Source organism: Mastigoproctus giganteus, chromosome 8 (genome assembly GCF_048544385.1).
Source record: "Mastigoproctus giganteus isolate SK-2022 chromosome 8, ASM4854438v1, whole genome shotgun sequence".
In the NCBI taxonomy this organism is placed as follows: domain Eukaryota; kingdom Metazoa; phylum Arthropoda; class Arachnida; order Uropygi; family Thelyphonidae; genus Mastigoproctus; species Mastigoproctus giganteus.
In genome coordinates, this window is record NC_143582.1 from 231,291,266 (window position 1) to 231,305,627 (window position 14,362).

General features: G+C 39.1%; 1 protein-coding gene across 1 annotated transcript in view; it reads right to left on the minus strand.

Moving 5' to 3' along the window:
* LOC150082411 (glutamate [NMDA] receptor subunit 1-like) overlaps positions 1 to 14,362 on the minus strand; it is a 514,944-nt gene that overhangs the window by 183,341 nt on the left and 317,241 nt on the right. Inside the window, exon 9 of the mRNA XM_090380513.1 lies at positions 963 to 1,064. Within this exon, the coding sequence (XP_090236639.1) occupies positions 963 to 1,064 (102 nt within the window). The remainder of the gene's footprint in view (positions 1 to 962; positions 1,065 to 14,362) is intronic.

Sequence of the window (14,362 nt, forward strand, 5' to 3'; positions counted from 1 at the left end):
AACTCTAGGTGCCAACAGAACACAGTTATAACGCACGTGAAGCAGAATAAGACCAATAATAGATAAAATTCAGTTTGTTTTAGTAGTTAAATGTCAATATGCACATTATGACAATTTATTATTTATTTATCACATTATATTATGAATTCAACAATTTTATTGAATTCATAATACCCATATCAATAGGCATGTAATTCCATTTACTAAACAACCATACGAGCCAATAAATTACTGATAAACTGACTATCTGTGAGTCTACTCAGATTTGACAAGGGGATACAGCAATGAAAGTGACTCTCCAATGAGCAGGAAATGAAATTGGCAAAGCATGTTGTGTCATTACATTTTATGATCTTATACAGCATACTTGTGTAAGCTAGTAAAATAGAAATATATGGAAAATAAATTATTATTTTAAAAAAATTATTTAGATTAGTGCTTGTTATAAATTTTGTTATTTGGGTTTTGGTTTTTTTTTTTTCTAGGAGCATTATCAACTAAGGCCATATTGCTCCGTGATATGCGGTGGTTATTCCCTGACCTTTCCGCATTCTCCGTATTTGGTGGTCACTGGCTCGAACCCCGGTCTAATCAAGAAGCGTGTACTACGCACTGCTGCAGCTGCCCACCTGGCTATGGAGGTGCCTAAATTTTGTTATAAATTGATAATTGTTATAAATTTTGTTATAAATTGATAATTGTTATAAAGTTTGCAATAATAAAATAATCTTGGGATGCCAAATCTCAATCTCCCCCTAAATATTAATCCCAGTCTTGCATCATACTCTCAACACGAAAGCTAAAGCAGTAAATCAAAAAGCAGAGATACCAAATATCTAAACACTTTATAATTCTGATTTTATAACAGTAAGGCCTACATTACTCAAAGTAATAACTTCAATAATCAAAAATTAAATGATAATTACTTTAAATGATATTAAATTAAATGATAAAAATATTACCTTTAAGTGAGTGGGTACAATATATCCTCGTGGCTTGCTAGTTTCATTACCAGGCCAAATAATCTCACTAACATTCAGACGAAGCTCTCGATTCAATTTTCCCTGAAAAGTAAACAATTTTATTTAATTATAGTAGCTTTATAAGAGCTTCCTGATTCACGCAACAAACTAATAATACTAGAAATTGATATGCTGTATATCACATTATGATACTAGACTGCATTGTAACTAGGGTTTAAAATGGAAAATTTTACAAACTAGAAGGCTAGTTAATAAAATATTTTATTTTTAATAATCAGCTGTGTACATGATATTACAATGTGCAAGAGTGTTCTGGTATTCTCCAGTCCATTTTGAGCCTGACTACTATCCTTTAAAAAAATTATGGGACACTCGTACTTAGTTATAAATAATATGTGTAGTTATTCAAAGAAATCAATAGCATGTATGCAAATCTGAAACTTGCACATGCTATTAATGACTAAATCTTTCAAGGTATTGCAAATTCATAATTTTTACAGAATAAAATTTCAACTTTAAATAACACCGTGTTCATAGCAGAATCCACTGAATTCAAATTGGGTGGTCTCAGGGAGCCTAATCCATGCTTCTCATCAGCTGATCCAGGAAGGAAAATTTTTATCAAACCAGTCTCAAAATGAAGTACATAATATATTCACGAACCATATTATATATACCACTTTGATTCCCAGGCCATCAAAAATTGAGCCATGTGCCAAGCATGTTAAAGCAATCCTTTCCAGTTGTGGTGCTTTTAGCATTACCATTAGTAGAGGATAAGATGCAAGAAAGCAAGCTTACATAGTATCAGCCAAAAAAAAAAAAACTATTCCCATTTCACCTATCCATTTACTCCAATCTTTGTCTAGTTCTGCTTTGAATTTGTTTAAACTGTCAACTTCCACAAAGACAGATGGAAGGAAGTTTGTTCCAGCAATCATCCACCCACTGGCTAAAGGCAAATTTCCACACATCTATTCTAAAACTGCCATTCCTCAATTTGTATTTATGTGCCCTCAGGTGATTAATTTCGACAAGAGAAAGAATCCCATCAGCATTGAGCTTGCTTGAACCATTCAAGGCTTCATACACCTCAATCAGATCACTTCACAGGTGCCTATTCTCCAGACACTGCAATTTGCAGAACTTAAGCCTTTCTTCATAAGAGCAACCATTTGTTCCATTCATCAATCTCGTTGCCCTTCTCTGTACTCGTTCCAGCAGCTTTACATACTTCTTTTTAAAGACAAATGTTTCAAACACCTTTATATTCTACACACCACACCACACCACACCAAACCATCAATTTTAATCCAGAGGCAGCACTTATATGGGTTCTTCGAGATCCTGCAATGTCATGCGCTTTGTCTACTGAATCCATATAGCTGAAACTGAAACTCACAATATCTTTAGCATTAGCATTAGTAGAGGCATATGATGCAAGAAAGTAAGCTTATGCGGCATCAGCCAAAAAAAAAAAAAATAAATAACCCACTTCCACTTCACCCCTCCATTCGTTCGAAATACCTGTCCAGCTGAGCCTTAAATTTATTTAGGCTATCAACTTCCATGACAAGGGATGGAAGTCTGTTCCACCAACCAACTACTCGCTGACTAAAGGCAAACTTCCGCACATCTATCCTATAACCGTCTTTCCTCAATTTGAATTTATGCCTTCTCAGGTGATTATTCTAAGCAAGAGGAAGAATCCCATCAGCATTGAGCATGCTCAAACCATTCAAGGCTTTATACACCTCTATCAGATCACCTCACTGGTGCCTAGTCTCCAGACACTGTAACTTAAGCCTTTCTTCGTAAGAGCAACCCTTTGTTCCATTCACTAATCTTTTTGCCCTTCTCTATACTCGTTCGAGCAGCTCTACATCCTTCTTGAAATGAGGCCTCCAGACCTGTATACAGTTCTCAAGGTGTGGCCTGACCATTGTCTTATACAAGGGAATAATCACCTCCTTATTCCTGCTAGAAAAAATCCTGTATATCATTGACAAGACACCATGAGCTACTCTTTCAGACCGTCTGCACTGCTCAGAAAACTTCATATCTGCCTACACTGCTCAGAAAACCTCATATCTGCCTGCACAATTACCTCCAGGTCCTTTTCATTCTCTACCACTGTCAGTGTGGTACCACACAGTTGATACGTTACTCTGGGATTACTGCTTCCCATATGTAGTAGTTTACATTTGTCAATGTTAAACTTCATTTGCCACCTCTCAGCCCATCTGCTCAACTTTTCTAGATCCTGTTGCAGCAGTGTACTGTCATTAGTGTCATTAACAACAATGCCAACCTTCGTATTGTCTGCAAACTTGGACATTAAGCCTGATATACCATCATCAATATCATTTATAAATACAGAAAACAACAATGGACCAACATTGAACCCTGAGGGACTTCACAAAGAGCAGTTTCAATTGATTACCCCTCTCTGTCTTCTCCCACTCAATCATCCCTTTATCCATAGCAGCAATTTGCCTCCAATGCCACACTGCTCCAATTTGTGCAGCAGTCTTCCATGTGCAACAGTATCAAAGGCTTTTCTAAGATCCAAATATATGATAGCAAAGTTATTCTTTGCATCCAGTTCCTTTGTGACTACATCATAGTATCCAATCAAATTAGTCGGACATGACTTCCCCTTAACAAACAAATGCTGTGTCGGAGCTATAACTGAAGTCTTGTCTAGATGATCCTGCAATGCTTCTTTAACCAGTGCCTCCATTAATTTCCCTGGAACAGAAGTTAAATTAACAGGTCTGTAATTACCTGTGTCTCCCTTTGATCCTCCTTTGTGGATTGGAGTCACATTTGGACATCTCCAGTTCATGGGTACCTCCCCTGAGTCCAGGGAAGCTCTCATAATTATGGCTAAGGGTTTGCTTACTTCCTTTGCCACCTCCTTTAATATAACTGGATAGATTCCATCCACCCCCAGGTGCCTTTCTTGTGTTTATCTTCAACAATTTCTCCTCCACTTTACTCTCAGATATTACAAGATTATCTAGCTTACTGCCAGAGTTGAATACACCTCTGGCATTCCCCTCCCTGAATAACTCCTGATGTGTGAATGTGAATGCAAAATATTCATTCAGTTTGTTAGCTACCTAAGCAGGATCATCAACAGTTGAACCATCGATATCAAGTGGACCAATCTGATTCATCTCCTTCTTTCTAGAGTTTACATAAGTAAAGAACTCTTTGCTGTTTTTCTTTGCATCCTTTGACAAAGATTTCTCATAATATGCCTTTCTTGTACCATGCAGCCATTACTATACTATAATACTATACAATACAATACAATACAATTTATTTTATCAAGAGAATTTGTTTACAATAAATGAACTTGTTAAGAAAAGTAAATTTCTTTACAACAAGTTGTAATTCTTCATTTACAAAATTTTTTGCATACAATTTTTTATCTTACAGAAAACACAATGATGTCACTACACATAGTACATTCCACACTGCAAACTCAGATAGTTCCTCGACCAACACAAATAACAATAATAATAATAATAATAATTATTATTATTATTATTATTATTATTACTACTATTATTAATATGTGGCAACCGAGAAGCAACTCCAGCAACTACTCCGGATCACCGAAGGAATCAGCAAGGATATCTGGATGGAATTTGATCTAGACAAATGCAAGACCCACACACTGCACCAGGGAAAATTAGTTGGCTGAAACTACCAGCTGCTGACTGGTAAAGAGATCAAAGTTATGACAGAAGGAGAGACCTACAAATACCTAGGGATGATGCAGGCTCAGCAGTTAGTGCACAAGGAAATCAAGAAGTGCCTGACCAAAAAACATCATCAGAGACTCAGAAGCTTGCTGAAAGCAAAATTGAACGGAGGGAACACAGTTAAAGCCATAAACACCTATGCAGCTTCGGAGTCATTGACTGGACTAACACCAAGCTAGAAGATATCATGCGAAAGACAAGGACAATGATGACCAAGGGCCGCCAACACCACCTGAAATCAGCAGTGGAGAGACTAACAATAGCTCAGAAAGAGGGAGGAAGAGGCCTGATAGATCAGATAGAGCAACAGAAAATAGTGATACTTAACCTGAAGAATTACTTCGAGAACAACACAGCACCACTCCACCAGGCCATAAGGAAGATAAATAAGTGGTATACCCCACTCAACCTAAGCGAGGAACCCCCTCCCGCCCAGACAGCACAAGAAACGAAGTTAGAAAGATGGGCAAAGAAGACACTACATGGCAGACACTACAGTGACTTCCATTAAGGTCACATCAATAACATTGCTTCCAATGCATGGCTCACAAGCGGAACGCTGTTCACCACACTGAGTACACTCATAGACAAGACCAGGTAGCCAGGATAATACATCAGAAGCTAGCGAGGAAATACCAGTACCAAAGAACGTGTACCATACTACAAGTACGAACCCCAGGCAGTACTAGAGACCCGAACTCACAAGCTGTACTGGGACTGCACCAAAATAACGGATAAGACCATCCCGGACATAACCCTTGTGGATAAGATGGAAAAGGCTACCTACCTAATTGACATAGTGGTGCCCAACACTAGCAATGTCCAGAAAACCTATGAGGAAAAAATTAGGAAGTACACGAACCTGAGACATGAGGTCAAGGAGATGTAGCATATGCAAGAAGTATCGACACCATCCCGATCAACGTGTCAACCACCGGTATGGTGCCAAAGACTACATGCAGCCTAGCAGCAATAGGTCTCGCAGAAAACACCTACAAGGAACTTCAGAAAGTCGCAATCCTGAACACCTGTATGACAGTCAGAGATTTCCTCAACCAACAGTAACACCAGACATTACAACCACCCTTTGTACTTGGTAGCAGTACCCATCACAGAGTGAATCCCCCAATCAGGGAGAAATAATTTAAGAGCAACAATAATAACCATGCCCCAACTTCTGATGGTAATTTGTTCCACAAAACCCATTGTATGTTGAAAATATTGTAAGTTGAAACCAATAATACATTGATTTCCTGTAATTCGTTCCCCAACAACACATAAAATAGGTATTTCTTGCATATTGTACTTCATTTTTACATTAAAAAATGAGTTGTTTTTTTTATAGAGATTACTTAATAAATAGTCATAAAATTTCTTAAAATAAAAAAAATAATAAAAAATAAAACAAAGAACAGACTTGAAGTGCAGAGCTGATGAAATCAATGGTCGCATAGTGATGGTGGGACTATACCAAGCATCACTCGTCTTTCCAGTCTTTTGTTGCTACTGGCAAAGAAACTGTCCAATTCGACTGATTTTGATGAAATTATTTTGTAGCTTGCTAAAGTCCAGTGTTACTCTCCGTAATTTTCTCCAACTCTTGTAGGTTAGCTCACACTCATGAGCATTAATAAGGTTCTCCACATCCTCTTCGCCAACCTCCAGACCCATTGATTTACCAAGAGTGACAATATCATTTGTCAAAGCACCATCATCTTCCAATCCGTCAACGTTATGAATAATTAAAGGCCAGAACTTTTTCCAGGCTGAATTTAAGCACCTGGTGGAAACATCATTCCAAGAACTTACAATCCGTCTCGCACAGTCCAGCATGTTGAACTTTGACCTCCAAAAATCTTTGAGGGTGAGAGCATTTTCACCAGAGGCCGCTGCAAAGCAACTTGCGAACATCGTGGTGTAGATTTTCTTTAAGTTTGCAATCACTTGCTGGTTTGGTTGAAGAAGAGGAGTGGTGTTGAGTGGCAAAAATTTGACTTGAACAAAGTCAAATTGTACCTGAAGAGATTGAACAAGGTTGGGATCATGGCTTGGTGCATTATCCAGGAGGAGCAATGCCTTCACAGGAAGCTTATTTTTCACAAGATAACTCTTCACTGAAAGACAGAAAACTTCAAGCTTCCATTCACTGAAAACATCCTGTAACCCAGGACTTCTTGTTACTGCACCAAACACTCCCAGCATGCATTTGTCGATTTTTTGTTGTTTAAATACTGTACTATAGGGGTATTAGAGTAATACACAAGCAAAGGTTTCAGCTTAAAATCTCAAGTGGCATTTGCTCCCAACAGAAGAGTGAGCCTATCTTTCATAGGCCCAGGTAAACTAGCCTCATCCTTAGCGATGTACGTGTTGCTGGGCATTTGCTTCCAGAAGAGGCCGATTTTGCAAATGTTAAAAACCTGCTGCGGAAGATACTCTCCCGATCAACTAACTCTTGGAATTCAATTTTAATGGTCTCAGCTGCTTTATTATCAGTACTGGTTGCCTCCCCATGCTTTTCAACAACTTTGATATTCGTCCTTTTTTTTTTTTTTTTTTTTTTTTTTGAAGCGCTCGAACCAGCCTCTGCTGGCTTTAAAACTCTTAAAAGCGCACAGCACTGCCACTGGTTGTTGGAGCTTGAAGTTTCAGATCGTGATAGATCTGAAACAATCGTACGAGTGATGTTCCGCGCACCACACGTTGAACGATAATGTTGTTGAATGAACAATAACAAAGACGCTAGCCAGCGGGTGGTTGGTTGGTGGAATAGACTTCCATCCCTTGTCGTGGAAGTTGATAGCCTAAATAGGTTTAAGGCTCAGCTGGACAGGTATTTCGAACGAACAGAGGGGTGAAGTGGAAGTAGTTATTTTTTATTTATTTGTTTTTTTTTTTTTTGTTTTTTTTTTGGCTGATGCTGCATAAGCTTGCTTTCTTGCATCAAATGCCTCTACTAATGCTAATGCTAATTGGTTGAGAACAATTGTACGAGTGATGTTCCGTGCTTCACGAGTCTGAAAATTTCCACCATGTATCGTTCCAGCTATATCGGAAAGCCATCGGTACCTGCAAATATCACCGATTCTTGAAATAAAAGATCCTATGGATGGCATATCGGTTCCTGAGAATATCGATGTCACCGTAAGTTGGGGCCTTACACATTACATTAAAAAATGTAATGGTATGAAATTTGTATGATATTCTTGAGTTGGTGATTATTCTTTCATGATATGCATTTATTGTGTTTACGGCGAGTTTTAAGAGTTAATCATAAATACAGATATACAGGGTGTGTCAAAAATATTGGTACAAACGTTTAGGGGAGGTAGGTAACATCTAAAGGAATGTGAATCGCATAGGAACCCATAACCGGAAACGTCACAGTAAGTCGGTACACGGCGCTGTTCATCAGTTCGCGAGAGGGAAAATTTCTGGTTTACTCATTCAAGCAGTAATTGCCGCACGAAGAGCATGCATCGATATACGAACTGTGAACTGGCAGACACGCACCTAGTGTATGGATTAGCAGAGGGCCCACACGGTGTGCACCCCCATGCGGCACAACATCGCTTCGCAATAAATGTGTGGGTAGGTATAGTCGGTGACTGCTTAGTCGGCCCATACCTGTTACCATCCCGCATGAACTCCGCTAAATATCAGATCTTTCTTGAACAACTTCTACCAGGGTTACTTGACGATGTTCCAGCAAATGTGAGATGCAACATTTGGTTTCAACATGACGGGGCGCCTGCCCATTATGGAAGGTGTGTTCGTAACCATTTGAACAGGCGTTCGGGGCGTCGATGGATTGGCCGTGGTGGGCCCGTTGCCTGGTCCCCACGCTCACCTGATTTATCGAGCCTTGATTTCTTTCTGTGGGGTGGCCCTCAAATCCATCGTGTATGAATCGCCTGTGGAGACGGAAATTGATCTCATGGCGAGACTCGTCTGTGCTGCTGCTGCTACTGTCAAAGAAACTCCATGTATGTTCGACCGTGTCCGCCAATCCATGCTGCGTCGGTCTCATGGTGGAACCTTCGAGCATCTGTTGTAACATTATGAAATGCATCCATCTCGTGCTCCATTGTTAATATTATGTCAAATAAATGTTTGCCACTAATTACTGTCTTGTGTCATTTCTGCTTCTTCTGCCTCTGCTACTACTTTCCCGTGACGTTTCCGGTTATGGGTTCCTATGCGATTCACATTCCTTTAGATGTTCCACCAGTTCCTCCTTAAATTTATTCAACCTATCAACTTCCACAACGACAGATGGAAGTTTGTCCCAGAAATTAACCACCCGCTGGCTAAAGGCAAATTTCCGCACATCTATTCTACATCTGTCTTTTCTTAATTTGAATTTATGCCCCCTTAGGTTCGTAATCTGAACAAGTGGAAGGATCCCATTAGAATTCAGCGTGCACAACCCATTCAAGGCCTTATATACCCCAATCAGATCACCGCGCAGGTGCCTAGTCTCCATCCACTGCAATTTGCAGAACTTAAGCCTCTCTTGGTAAGAGGATCCCTTCATTCCCCTCACCAATCTTGTTGCCCTTCTCTGTACACACTCAAGTAAATCTACATCCTTCCTAAAATGAGGCCTCCAGACCTGTACGCAGTACTCAAGGCGTGGCCTGACCATTGCCTTATACAGAGGGATAATCACCTCCTTTTCCCTGCTAGCAAAATTCCTATATATCATTGACAAAACCCCATGACCTGCCCTGGCAGCCTGTCTACATTGCTCAGAGAACTTCATATCTGACTGCACAATTACTCCCAGGTCTTTTTCATTTTCTACCACTTTAAGTGTAGTACCACACAGTTGGTACGTTTCTCTGGGGTTACTTCTACCCATATGCAGTACTTTGCATTTGTCAAGGTTAAACTTCAGTTGCCACTTCTTAGCCCATCTGCCCAAATTATCTAGATCCTGTTGCAGTAGCACACTGCCATTACTGTCATTAACAACCCTGCCAACCTTTGTATCATCTGCAAACTTCGACATTAAGCCTGATATACCTTCATCAATATCATTGATAAATATACAAAACAACAGTGGACCTAACACCGAACCCTGTGGGACTCCACTAATAACATTAGTCCAAGAAGAAGTTACAAATATGTAACTTCTTCGGTGATACAATCGAAGAACTTTATTATCACACCTCCAATGTTCTAAGATAACTGAACATGACGCTAAAAAATTCTTGAGTAACCGTTATTTATGAACATATCTGACTTATGTGCCATAAATGGTTAAAACAATCTCTCTCTTTCTCTCGTATTTATTTATTTAAATTTAGATGACGTATGGGAAAATGTTCAGTCGAATCATAAACACGTTTCGATAAAATCTCGTGCCACACTTTCCAGAAGAGAAATAAGATTAGTTTGTTTTAACCTTTTATGGCACATAAGTCAGATATGCTCATACATACAGTTACTCAAGAATTTTTTAACGTCATGTCCAGCTGGATAGATTGGGAGAGAAATTCCAGATCAAAAGAGGAGTTAAACAAGACGAAATAATCTCAAACTATTTACAGCTGAAACTATTTACTGCTACACTACAGTATATTTTCAGAAAACTAAACTGGGAAAACAGGGAAAGAAACTAAGCCATCTAAGATTCGCCGACGATATTGTTTTGTTCTCAGAAGATGCACAGGAATTGCAAAAAATGCTAGATGAACTAAGGAAGGAAATTGAAACTGCTGGCTTAGACATCAATCTGGAAAAGACAAAAATCATGACAAATTGCTAACAAAAAAAAAAACATGATTGCATGAAAAAAAAAAAAAAAAAAATAGAAAAGAAAAAAAAAAAAAAGGAGATGGTGCAAGGAGTTGAAGGAGAAGTTTTCAGGAGGAAACTGGCCAACCGCAACATGGGACAGAAAATGATGGAAGATTTTGGAAGAGGCCTTTGCCCAGCAGTGGGACAGTAATGGCTAAGAAGAAGAAGAAAAAGGAGATCAATGCGGATCTTCACATCCCTAGAAGTTGGAGAAAATCATAAGCTGAAGTTCGAGAAACCAGCCCTGCTTTTATAGATCAAGAGGAACTCGTTTCTCCTGATCTATTAAAGAAGCTGCATCCTTTGAAAATTCTTCATTCTTTTCTTGGACTGGGTCAGTCATGTGTTCGCTGCCAAGAAAGAGCTCAAAATAAGCTCCACACAGAAAATCAATGACTGTGAAAAGTAATAAAAACCAATGGATAAAAGCCATAAATAGCTGTCGTATGAACTTGCCCCGTGCTCATTTGTCCGTGGCTTTGTTGCGAAAAAGGAAAATACGTGGATTGGCAAAAACTGATGTATCTAGACCACATTCCTTAACGCATGCCCCACATAAGATAAATAGACTTTAATCGCGGAGATGTCTAGCTACACTGGAACGTTGCTACAGAAACGCGTAGGAGAAGCGAAAGAATGTTATTACAGCTTCTCTGATTGATCTGTTCTGTCCTTGGAAAGTTGCTGATAGAAAGCAAAACGTTTATAATAAAAAAACAATAAATTATATTCTCGGGAATTTTTGGTGTATCGTACCCCGACAAAAATGCACCATTTCTTATATGATGTATTATGTCTCTACAAAAGGGCTCACATCTGGCTTGGTATATACAGGGTCCTGAGCTGGATATCATCATTCTTCTCTTTCATGGTGATTTCTTTTACTTTTGACTCTCTCTCTCGGGGTCACTAGGGATTTTTTTTTTTTTTTTTTTGGCTGGTGCAGCATAAGCCTCAGGCTTCCTTGCACCATATAGCTAATAATAATAATAATAATAATAATAATAATAATAAAAGTGTTTTCACGGGCTGATTTGTTAGTTCCAGAAAATATTGTTCGAGTTTGAATAATTTAGACTTGACCACTGTCAACTCTAAATTACGACTTCACTGTGACTTAATTTATTTTAAGTCAGTGGCGTAGCCAGGATTTTATGTCAGCAGGTACATTCACAAAAAAAAAAAAAAAAAAGGCACCAATTGCCTAATGCTAAAAAGCACCAAAATACCAGATTTCGGCGTCAGGGGGTATAATGCACCTGCCACTGTTTTAAGTTTCAGTTAAGCGTGGATTTAGTTTCACGTAACCGCTAAATACAATTAAATGATAATATTCTTGTCAAATAACTTCTTTGATGCAGAAACTTGAGTATTAAACAGAACGAAATATTAAGCGAGTTGTAGTAGGGTTTTAGGCTCATCAAGCCATATTACGCCGATGCCTGCGAATTGCACCAGTTCAAGTTCTGTGACCGATTTGTTGTTTAGTAGAAAAAACACTGAATTTCCGGAAAAAAAAAAAAAACCAAGGCTGTTCTTGCCTGAGATCGATTAATTCAGCCACGTTGTGCAAAAGACTCATAAAAATTCCTCGCATCATTGATGGGATTCGAACTCAGGTCTTTTCCATCCGGTGTGGGAAGGACAGCGATTATACCAATTGTGCTACCCACGAGGGCGGAATATTAAGAGGGGGGCTCAGTAAAACAGAAGCGAGGCAGCACCGTCACCTTGGATTTCTACCCCACAAATGGGAAACCGTCCTTAAAACTCACCCAGTCGCACATTACGCAATAATCTACGGAGACCCTACAGATTAGGGGAAGGAAGGACACGTTTGTGTCTTATGTAGGGTAACTTGTACACAATAGTTCAATTCTGCCTTGTTACACTGTGGTGAAAGAGAACTCTGTAAAAAGGCCAGGAATTAGTGTAGCGCCGTGTTTGTATAGTGTGTGTGTGTGTGTGTGTGTGTGTGTCTTGTTCTGTTGTTTAGGATAATAGGGAAAAAAAAAAACGTTGTTGTAGTAGGGTTTTAGGAGCATCAGCAACTAAGGCATATTGCTCCGTGTATACTGTCTGTAAATTGCGTGTGTTCTGTGGTCGATTTGCTGTAAATTTATTCGAGGCATAAATTAGACCTGCGAAATATAAATCGACCGGACCAATAATCTCAGGAAGTCCTCCCATGTAACACAGTGGACACAAGCACCATCCTCTAACCACCGGATTCTCCATGCTTTTTTCCACCAGATATTTTCCTGGTTGCGAACTGGATATTTTCCACCCGGCTAGTTGCCGGTTGGAAAATATCCAGTTCGCAACAACGCGAGGAATTTTTTGGAGTTTTTTCACAACACAGCTGAATTAGTCCGTCTCAGGCGAGGGTTGGATTTTTTTCCCCCCGGAAACTCGTGTTATTCAACGAAATCGACCAAATAATATACGAAATTTAGAGTCACAATAATAAATGCCATGAGATAAATCGATATTCAGAACAATTCAGCTTTTCCTACATTGCGGGGTGGGCTCTTTTCTGTTTTATCATGATAATGCACCATAGTGCATAGTCTACGGTGGTTTGGTTGAAGAGTCCTCAAAATCTTCACTGACTTGCCCAGCACTGAGAACGTAACCCTACTCAACACCTCTAGGACGAACTGGAACGTCGGCTTCGGGTGATGCCAACACTCTCGCGATTAGTAGATGAGTCGACAGCAGTGTTGAAAGAGGAATGGATCAAAATTCGGCCATCCTCTTATCAAAAATTGATTGATTGAGTCTGCTGACGAGGATGCATGATGTAATTAAAGCCTAAGGTGGGAAGACCCTTTATTAAATACTGCACCAATAAAAGGTTCTTTAAAACGTGGAAGTGTAAGGTTAACTTTGCGATATACAGTAGCGTGTAATAATATTTAACTTGAGTTCTGTATTATAAACAGAGTGAAACTGATATTCAATTAGCATTTCAGACAATGTCTCTAAATGGAGAGACTATATCGAGCCACCAATAGCCAACACAGCAGAATCGATGTGGAAATCGAGGTGTATAATAGCGAGTACATTTTGGACGTTCGAAAGGCAGAACCATGGAGAATCTGCTTTCTCTGAATGAGAAAGGGGTAGAATGAAAGGACTCACATTTCTCGATTAACTGAAACTAGTCATGCTGTGTTATCAATGGAGAGCGATGCTGTATCTTCAATGGAATTGCGAGAAGGATATTTCAACAGTCACGCAAATATTACGCTATCTCTATGATAATATTGGCCATTCTTATGTAAATCTGTGCATGCGTTTTTTGGGGGCACTGCTGATCAAACAGTATACGTTGTTGGATTTATAAATAAATGCACAGTGTGCGTCAAAAGTCCCTTGTCCCCGTTACCTTGTTAAGTTTTTTATATTCTGTAGTTTCTTTGAATTTATTTTTTGTTTTGATATTACATTCTCAGTCATAATTTTATATTCACGGTAATAATTTTTATGGGCATTTCTACTAGAATACAGTGAGAATAGTATACAAAATCATTCTGTATTATTATTATTATTAGCCATATAGTAAAAAGAAGCCCGAGGCTTTCGCTGCACTAGCCAAAATAAAAAAAAAAATTCTGAGTTACCCTGAGAGAGAGAGAGAGAGAGAGAGAGAGAGAGAGAGAGAGAGAGAGAGAGAGAGAGAGAGAGAGAGTCGGAAGTATAAGGGAACCGCCAAGAAAAAGAAAAATGATGATATCCAGCTCAGGTGGGTGTGCTAAACCCATACTCACCTAGGTACGTCATAGTAACAGTTAG